At 37.5% G+C, this 10,641-nt stretch overlaps 2 protein-coding genes across 2 annotated transcripts; one reads left to right on the plus strand and one right to left on the minus strand.

Annotated features, from left to right (window-relative positions):
• Positions 1-2,150: 2,150 nt before the first annotated feature.
• LOC126825159 (uncharacterized) lies at positions 2,151-9,798 on the minus strand. The gene is made up of 5 exons (XM_050554667.2): positions 9,749-9,798; positions 4,524-4,805; positions 3,771-3,918; positions 3,314-3,488; positions 2,151-2,705 (listed from the first exon to the last, which is right to left on the minus strand). Exons 2-5 carry the CDS (start codon positions 4,765-4,767, stop codon positions 2,217-2,219), a joined length of 1,056 nt encoding a protein of 351 aa, XP_050410624.1. The 5' UTR covers positions 4,768-4,805; positions 9,749-9,798; the 3' UTR covers positions 2,151-2,216.
• On the plus strand, positions 5,668-8,242 carry LOC126825149 (galactoside 2-alpha-L-fucosyltransferase Sec1-like). The gene has a single exon (XM_050554654.2). The coding sequence runs from the start codon at positions 6,126-6,128 to the stop codon at positions 7,503-7,505; it is 1,380 nt and encodes a 459-aa protein (XP_050410611.1). The 5' UTR covers positions 5,668-6,125; the 3' UTR covers positions 7,506-8,242.
• Positions 9,799-10,641: the final 843 nt, after the last annotated feature.

Here is a 10,641-nt window from a genome sequence, read left to right on the forward strand (position 1 = left end):
AACAGTAGGACGTTAAACCCCATTTCATTTCATTTCATTTCATATAAATTGTGATGTATTGTTTTTGGGTTGTTTTTTTTTGCGTTCAATCGCTACATGCCACTCAAAGATTATAAACTATTATGCTGTCTTGGGCTTTTTTCAAAGAGCATCACCTCCAAGAAGAAGAACAAGAAGAACAGAATGAATGAGCAGTGCTTGGGGCCATTGCGGTTCATGTCCATCTTCATTATCCTAGTCAGAGCAGAACAATAGGACGTTAAACCCTATTCCATTTCATTGCATTAACTTACCATATACATTATCCAAATACAACAATGTAAGACACAGGAATGACAGAAGCATATTAAACCTCATCGTTGAAACCAGTGAGAAACTAAATCAATTGTACTACATGTTATGATCTTATATAGATTCACCGTTAATCTCTTGTTTAATCCCTGTAATAGTTTAATCTCTTGCTACAAACACTGTAATCCTTCTCCCACTGGGAATCAGATCCCATATCAATGGCATTCATATTTTTAATCCGTGCCCCTGTGATGTTTTATTGCACCAGTTAATGCTGCACACTATAAAAGTGGCTGGAGAGAAGGAGAGACATGGGTTTAACGTCCACACAAAACAAAACGGGCCATTTCGGGACTAACATATGGCGAGTCTTTATGTTTATTTATCTAATTCAATTTGCTTGTGTATACGTGTCTTTAGAAGTTGGATGGAATCGGGGAGGCCTGAGATAATCCATGTGGTTAAGCAGAGGACATTATTCCTTAGCTGGTTCCCCGTTGTCAGTGATGCAGGACAGAGGCCTGACAAGAACAGCGGTTTGGTCGTTCGAATGGGACCTAAAACCGAGGTCCCGTGTACACATTGGCGTGCACGTAAAAGATGCCTTGATAGTTGGAATTCGATATAAGAGTAGGCCGTAGTGCCGCTGTCCGGACAAAATTTCCCTCATAGCACACTGTATGGCATATGCCGTCTTCATTAGCCCAGTTCGGAGCAGAACAGTAGGACGTTAGGCCCCATTTCATTTCATTTTCATTTTCATTTATTCCTTAGACACGTACAAGCTTGGAATCGGAACCACGTCACTCAAAGACAGTCATTATGATCTATAGAGCACGAGTTAGTTAGCCCTACACCGAGCCTCCCACCCTCACCCTCACCCTCACCCACCAATGTGCTGCGAGTAATAATTATGTCCGGAAAGCTGTGCAACGCCCTAATTTTATTTCTAATTCCAACTGCCATACGACTGGGCGCTCCTCTTTCCCGGGCCCTCCATCTTGTAACACCGACATCGAACACGGATCAGTGAATCGGCTTCATGGCTTTAATTAACATGTTCCATGCAGATAACTTCCCCGACTGGTGCAAGTAGGCTATAATACACATCGTAATTCCATTATTATGATGAAACATCCTTGCAAGTGTCGTCAAAATCGGTTATAAATTACTAACTATTTACAGAAAATCTTTGATACATTCAAATAAGTTCCATTAAATTTGATTTTGATCCTGTCCAACTTATCCACAAGGTTTACAAGTCAAGGACAATAACTCTGACATTATTCATCATATATCACGGTCAGGCCCGTAGCCAGCGGGGCCCAAAGGCGGGGGGTATTGCCCCCTGAAAAAAGTCCTCCCCACCTCTCCCGAAAAAAAAAGTTGCCGACCATAGCTCTAAAATACCTACTGTAGTCTGTGCACCCCCCCCCACCCCCCCAAAAAAACTTCACTGCAACTCGCAGCCGGCAAACTGGCTACGGGCCTGATCACGATGAATATTTTGGTACTACTGAGGAACATTTTGTTTTGCAGATTATCACAAAAGAGTCACATCATCAAGTAATGAAATTCCTAGAACTAGCACAAATAAAATGGTGTTCTGAGCGACGAACAAGGCGGTCATGGAGACATCATTAGTGACAACAACCTTAGTCTATATTTGGACGTAAAAATTGATTCCATTTGTCTCTGTGGGTATGACGACGGATGCATGTCAAATTTTATACCAGATTCATAACTTCTTGGTGCTTGAAATACATCGTAAAGATTCTCGTGTCATTATAACATCGTATATTTTCGGATTTTTATTTTGTTTCAGAACAACAAAAACAAAATTTTGCCTGAGAGAAAATATTTATTTACAAAAAATGTAAAAATGAAACAAAATTTTGATTAATGCTTTAATATTTAAAAGGAAATCAACCAGTAAAATTCACCTTGTCATTAAAATATCTTCCAGGAAAGATTTTATCCTCGGTGAGGTATATTGCTATGCAACCCGCTGCTGCTATCGTGCAAATGGCGGCCACCCAGATAGAAACTTTATCAAGAATGTGACTGATTGCATAGAATAATCCCTGAATAACCCACACGCCCGTTACCAATTTGACTATAACGTCCATCACAAACCACTGTTTCTCGCGTCCCCAGACGTTCAGTTCCACGTCACTCAAATGCAAGAAAAAGACTAAGAACACGACCAGAAGTCCAACAGCAACAATGTTGATGATCAAGATAATATGCGCCGGAGTCAAACTTCGTAAATTTGTTCGAATTTCTTCCACGAATAACCTTAATCCTTCTTCGATTCGTCCCTGGTTGACGTACCATAGAAAGGTGTCGTGCAGTGATGATAGCTTGCTTCCTGATAAATATTGCGTTGCCTTAGCACCAACAGATGTGTAAACCTGAAACGTAGAAAATGAACAATTTCAAAAAGATTTGAGACCGGTTAAAATCGACTTCGCGTGAACCATGAAACTTCAATGGCCTAGAGCCTTGGATATAGAACCTTTAGTCTATATATTATTTTCCAAGGACGATAACCCCATTTTATTTATTGTATAAAATTGAAATATTAAGAAACCCATGTATTTGGGCTCCAAAATTGGACCCAACAAGTGTACGAAAGATTTGCATACTTGAATGTGCAGGGTACGAAGCCACGGTAGCTCAGTGCCTAAGGCTCTTGCTTACTAACCAGAGTAGTTTCCCCTTTGTCATTGATGCGATTGTCCGTCTTACGTGCAGGGTAAATAAATTTATAATCTTACATATAAATACCCTGCATCTTCTCAGGCAATATTTTTACGGACGTTAAACCCCATTTCATTTCATTTCCTTTACGCTAAGGATAAATAAATTAAAAGTCTTACAACTTCACGGCATCTTCTCGGGCATCCTATTCACCATCGTGGTATAAGCTATTAATAGGAGGTCCAGTGGCCAAAATGCCCCCATCCCTAATGGCGTGTTACTCACCACGGTATGCCAAGATATAATAAGCACCTCTCACCCTGTTATATTCCTTGCTATAAAACACAATGACGTCATTCTCACAGGCACCAAGTTTCCATGACGATCGTAGACTGTTAGCGAAGTTAGCCATCATAGTGTCAATTTCCTGGTCAGTTGGAGCTCGTGATGTGGTGTTTAGAGTTGGTTGTAGTTCATTACAATCGTTGATACAACTAATGATAGAATATAATATAAACTGAATTTAAATTTAAATTCTAGAATCGGTGGTACTTTATATTTTTTAATTAAAAGGACTAATTACTGGTGTGCATTATAGATATGCTATGTATATGCTATTTAAGACAAGAATGTGCAAAGACATCAAAAATACTAAATGTCTGGAATGTTCTTAGTGTGACTTTTAATGGTTTCTTTTTCAAATAACTAATTTCGGACAAGTTTCAATCTTTTATCTTTAATCGCGTATCTGCCTCAATACAGTGGCCAGATCTTACCTGGTGGCATCTCGTGAATCGGCCATTCTTATTCTATCAACCAGTGCGACGGCAACAATATAACTCTGTCGCTGGTTCTCACTACTCTCACATAATGTTGACGTGTTCTGCTGAATGGCGATCAATTGTTGGTTAATTTGAACAGTAGCTGAAAAATAAATAACATAGCTTCAGATCCACATCTAGATTATAAGATTTCAGAGCCATAGATCACATTCAGTGTCAATGTCCTAGATCATAAGGTTCGGATCGAAGACCACAATGTTTCAGATCAAAGATCACAAGGTTTCTGATCAAAGATCACATGGTTTCTGTTTAAAGATCACAAAGTTTCAGATCAAAGACCACCAGGTTTCAGATGATCAAAGACCACAAGATTTCAAATCAAAGATCACAAGGTTTCAGATCAAAGACCAGAGGGTTTCAGATCAAAGACAACAAGGTTTCAGATCAAAGACCCCAAGGTTTCAAATCAAAGACCACACGGTTTCGGATCAAAGACCACAGGGTTTCAAATCAAAGACCACACGGTTTCAGAACCACAGATCACAACGTTTCAGAACAACAGATCACAAGTTTTGTTGAACAAAACTATACCGATTTGTTATTCAAAAGGTGTCATAATCATTATAAAATTATTTAAGGTAATGGTTCTGTTCCTTTATGGTCGTGGGGGTTGGTATAAAAGACAGACCATTCAGTCATATGATAACCCTGGGAAAAGGGTGTTATAAACGACAACTATGTACAAACCAGTGCTTGAAGAAGCAAGGAGTCCATCTGGATCACAGATATAACCTCGTCCACTAGATACTGGTAGTCCACATCGTGTTAGATCAGCTGTTGGATTGGGGAATTTACAATGAGACCAAACCTTTTCCTTGGTTACTGGATCCACGGTGTACGTGTAACCTCTAAAATCTAACCACGAGTCCGTACAGTCTGGTAATCCTAGACAATAGTCAACGACAACCAGTATCAGGATAACAATTTTCATTGTTTTAACAAGTTGGACTAACAGTTACATATTAAGTTCTGAAAAATAAATTAAAAACATTGCTGTTATTTCAATAATTCTTTTCGGGGAAAAGATGGTGGATTTTGCGACAAACGTATGGTTACGTATGCAAGATTTTGTCTGTAAACCCCAAGTATGCTAGTCACTATGTAGTCTAAACAATCCAATAAAGTTCGAACAATGTGTGAGAGAGAGAGAAATAAGGTTTAACGTCCACTCGACACAAACTAGGTCATTTCGGGACTAACATATGGTTTAATTTTATTTCAATAATTCGCTTGCGCGTAGGGGTCTTTAGCAGTGGGAGGAAACCGGAGGACCCGGAGAAAACCCACGAGGTTGGACAGCCGACCCTACTCCTTGTCACGTACAGCCGGGGATTCGAAACCACGCCAGTTGACTCAATGACAGGCCTTATGATACAGCACGCTCGTGCTAACCATTCGACCCCCCCCCCTCGAACAATATAAATAGCCGTGTAAATATATTTACCACACTAAACTTACGTTGTCTGTTTACAATTAGTTCCGCTTGGGAACAGAAACTATGATAAATCGGCCTAATCGACTATTTTAGTCGAAAACATCGAGCATATTTCGAGAATTTTTAGAAGTATTTATTCCGCTTCCATTTAGTAAAATTGAAAACGTTTATTTAGTCTTTGAAAGATGTGAAAGCGCAAGCGAATTATTGAAATAAAATTAAACCATATGTTAGTCCCGAAATGACCTAGTCTGTGTCGCGTTGAAGTTAAACCCGTCCCCATTCAATCTCCCATACCACCTGTTACCAAAAATCCATTTTGTATTGTTCGAATATACTTTAATTGAGAACAAGTCACTAGCTGCATGCCAATGCAAGAAGCGAATATAATAGAGGTCACATATTTCCAATCCTTTACAAACAGTTCAATCAATATTTCCTTACGGTCAAGGCTTTTTATTCTGTGTTCATTTCGGATACATTGTGTGCTTTCAATCCTTTTACTTCAGTTCGTTTAAAACAAATAAGAATTACCTTTGGAGAATTTTCTTAAAAAATCTGTTTTCTTATGTTGAATTATTTTAGAGACGTTTTTGCTGTGTTCCTTTGGGATAAATTATGTGTTTGTGAATTACATGTCACTTATTCTAGTAACACAATTGCTGTGTTACTTTGGAATAAATTATGTGTTTATGAATTACATGTCACTTATTCTAGTAACACAATTGCTGTGTTCCGTTGGGATAAATTATGTGTTTATGAATTACATGTCACTTATTCTAGTAACACAATTGTTGTGTTACTTTGGAATAAATTATGTGTTTATGAATTACATGTAACATAATTATGCTATTATGATCAAACGCGTCCTATTGTATTCCTTCTTCTGTGTTTGTGTTTTGTCGGCTTTGGTTTGTGTATACTTTATGACGTATGGTCAACAACTAACCCCGAGGCTTAAAGCCGCAGAAAGTCTCGGAAAATTGATAACTCCAATTCAAAAGGAAACCACTCTGGGTAAATATCATCGAAAATGGAAGACGAGGATGGGACTGCAAAATGGTAACCGTTCATTGAAAACGGACGACATATCTCTGAGCAAGACAGGTGACAGGGAAAAAAGGAAACAATTAGCTCTGAGGTCTAACAGTCAAAGAACACTAAGTAACTTGATGAAACGTTCAAATCAAATGAAAAGCACTTATAAAATAGATGATCACGAGAAAATCACTTATAAAATAGATGATCCCGAGAAAGACACTTATAAAATAGATGATCCCGAGAAAGACACACATAAAATAGATGATCCCGAGAAAAGCACTTATAAAATAGATGATCCCGAGAAAAACACTTATAAAATAGATGATCCCGAGAAGAATGGAAACCATTCACTGAAAAAAGATCAAATATCTCAAATCGAGACAGATGCCGAGAAAAAATGGACACATTTTCTGGGATTAGAGAGAATTTGGGGTCGGTTGGGTAATCATATGTTTTACTACGCCTCCTTAAGAGGAATAGCGGACGCTATCAACTATACACCCATTTTAAGTAGAACAGATCCTATACTTGAATTGTTTGAAATTAATTTGAATAAATCTGTCAGTACATTGACCCTGAACAATAATGTAACGAAAAGTGAAAAATGTACAGGAATTTTTACCGAAGATCTGATTTCACCTATAAATACAACAACTAATATAACAGTTCTTGGTTACTTACAATCATTTAAATATTTCCAAAACATAGAATCAGATATCAGAAAGGAGTTTATCCTGAAAGCGGACATCAAGGCTCGGGTCAAACATATTTTTAATACATTTAACATAACACATCGAATAAAGGTTGGGGTTCATGCCAGAAGAGGTGATTTTGTGCGTTTGCAAAGGGAAGGATACAAGCTACCTACCCCTTTGTTTTTTTACAAGGCTATGGATATGCTGAGGCAGAATTTAACAAATCCAATATTTGTCATGTGTTCAGATGATAAGAAATGGGTGACAGATTATTTACAATTTAATAATTCGGTTATTGTTCATGAAAGTGAAGAAGTCGACTTCGGAGTATTAATGAGTTGTGATCATAGTATAATATCATCTGGAACTTTTAGTTGGTGGACCGCCTATTTAACGAAAGGTGCCAGCATTTATTTTAAAGGATTTCCCTCGACCCGTCTCCTTGGATGTATATCTCCTTCCGATTATTATCCATCTCATTGGATTGCACTCGAGTAATCCATTTACTTGAATTGAACTCAAAGTTGGACCCGAGTAATCCATTTACTTGAATTGAACTCAAAATATCTAGTAGCACGGACTCCACAATTCCATCTAATTGGATTAATCTAATTATCATGGACTTAAATAATTAATCTAACTGGATTAATCTAATTATCATCGATTTAAATAATTAATCTAATTGGATTGGACTATGATAATTTAGCTGGATGGATTTGCATAACATACTAAGAAAAGCACGAACTCTATGTATGAACTGCATAAGTGGTATAGAGCTAAATATGCCTACTTCAGGTCTGTTTTAGGCCTGAAATGTTTTCTAAATTATTAATTAGACATTAATTAACTTATCCAGGCCACAATCAACTCTCGATGGCATTGGATATTTCCGATATTAAATAGATTAGAACAGTTCGACCATATTTTGATTTAAGCAAAAAATGGAGGAACGAGACTTAGCTTCGAACAACCAGTAGGATGACTGAAATTATATTGCACACGTCTTGTCAAACCTTCAAAGGCTTATCTTCGTTTGCAATAGAGTAATTGGAATGACATTTTCAAATTAGTCATTTTACATTATCTATTTTCGAACTATTATAGCAAGAATTGCTAGCTCTTTATCTAAATCTTACATAATGTATCTTTAAGGCAAAGTAAACAGAAGTTGCATTACATATTTCAATGGATTAGACTAGTTTATACATTTTAGTGGAATAAATTAATTAAATCTCTGTGCGCCATTTGCATGTGTACGAAATGCTTATAATTAACATACGTTAATGGAATGGTCGATTTACCCAATTCCACCCAATAAGGGGGTGCTGTAAAATTGATGGACAATGTGTATCTAATGTTTTTATGGTCGACAATTTTTTTCGCAGGGGGGGGGGGACGAAACTTTTTGCAGGGGGGGGGGGGACTTTAGTGTGTTACGTTTAATCTGATCGGGGGACGTGTTCATCGACGTCAACGTCAACCGACAACACTGCAAGAATTGGCCATAGCACTGCAAGAGGAGTGGGTCAGATTGCCCAAATCGTGATTGGACGGTTGATTAGGAGCATGCCACGACGAATTGCTGAATGTCTGAGGATTACTCATTATTATACAAAAATCAAAAAAACGTCCATTTTCACTTTTGACAGATCATGTTAGCCCAGTTGGAGCAAAAATATAGGACGTTAAACACCATTTCATTCATTACTTGTACGTCATTTCATTCATTCATTACCTGTACACCATTTCATTCATTCATTACCTGTACATCATTTCATTCATTCATTACTTGTACGTCATTTCATTCATTTATTACTTGTACGTCATACCACTCATTCATTACTTGTACGTCATTTCATTCATTCGTTACTTGTACGTCATTTCATTCATTCATTACTTGTACGTCATTTCACTCATTCATTACTTGTACGTCATTTCATTCATTTATTACTTGTACGTCATTTCACTCATTCATTAGTTGTACGTTATTACTCAAGTGCTTGTTTCAGTATAATGAATATATTTACGGTTATAATTTATACTACGGTTATAATTTCACTATGTTTATTTTAAAGAGAAGCGATGTATTTTATTACCGGTTTGTTTACCCTGCAACAAGTTGATGTGTCTTCCAGTGTGATTAATAGACAAGGAATTTAATTTAATCGATCTATGTTAGTAGTAAATATTTATAAACACAACAAAAACATAGATGACAAAATCGATATACATATTTACATCGTTGCTTGGTGGTGGTGTCTTTGTAAAGAATAATTTATGTTGTAACCCAACTCGTCACATGTTATTCTTGTGCATTTGTATTTTAACTTTCATAAGACTATTGAACTGTCACAAGAGAACACCCCCCCCCCCCCCCCCAAAAAAAAAACAACAAAACAAAACAAAAAAACACGCAATCTTCGTTTGTCAACAATGGCGACCAAATAAAATAGAGAATGTAATTTGGATTGTATGGTCATGAAGCAATGTGAAAGAATTTTGACAGGAGAGTGGTCAGATCCCAGCTACCTGTATGGGAGAGGATTTTAACGAATAACTGAAATGAAATGGAGTTTAACGTCCTACTTTTCTGCTCCGACACAACGAATCAAGGCATGGTTATATATTAAAATAATTATGATAATAATATATCACATCATCAAATAGAAATAAATAAATTGTAAAACAATATTCTAATATCGATTAATACCACATCTACCTGTATGACGTATATAACTTACCTGTGGACAGATTAATACTACATCTACCTGTATGACGTATACAACCTACCTGTCCTGTCTAGAGGTGATCTAGTTCAATCAGTAGTAAATCATCATTGTGTATTCTGTTGCTTGGTTTCTACTTTCTATACATCCTTCATATTTAAAGTGACAAGTAGCTATAGATAATATTAGATGTGATACATGATAAATTGGTCTCGTATAATAATTATGGCGAAATATGGCCCAGTTGGTGTGGACGTGTCATTGGGTTCCATTTTTTATAATATCCTGATTTAACAAAACATCGAATTTCAATTGTCAAGGGTTCTTTTACGTGCGCATCAACCTCGCTGGTTTCTTGCCAGGTCCTGCGTCATACGCCACTGGGGAAACTCAGGGGCGGATCCAGGATCCAGGAATTTTTGCAGGAGGGGGTTTGCCAGGTTCCTGAGACAATGTATCCCCCCCCCCCACGCATATTACCTCTATCGTCATTATGGCGTATATACACGTACATTGAGCCTTTTAAACAGGGAAATTCAACATATCGTTTGGCGTCAATTTTTATTATGAATTAATACAATGACATTGTGATTCAATTACATGGGTGCAAAGCATCAATTGTGATATCACATAATGTCTATATCATTATCTCGCGCTTTGAGTGCCCATCCTGTCCCACATCTGACGATAAAGGATAAAGCACACGGTAGAGAAACTTTTCTCATAAAAAGTTTTGATTTACAAAAAATAAATTATGTAGCTGAGCAGGGGGGGGGGGTCGAACCGCCCCACCCCCTCTGGATCCGCCCCTGAAACTAGACTCGACCCCACAACCGGGGTCGAACCCTTGACGACCTGAGTAGTGTGTAAATGTGTCTTGGATCTCCTGCAAAGTGAGTAACCGAACC

Source organism: Patella vulgata, chromosome 6 (genome assembly GCF_932274485.2).
Source record: "Patella vulgata chromosome 6, xgPatVulg1.2, whole genome shotgun sequence".
NCBI classification, from domain to species: Eukaryota; Metazoa; Mollusca; class Gastropoda; family Patellidae; genus Patella; species Patella vulgata.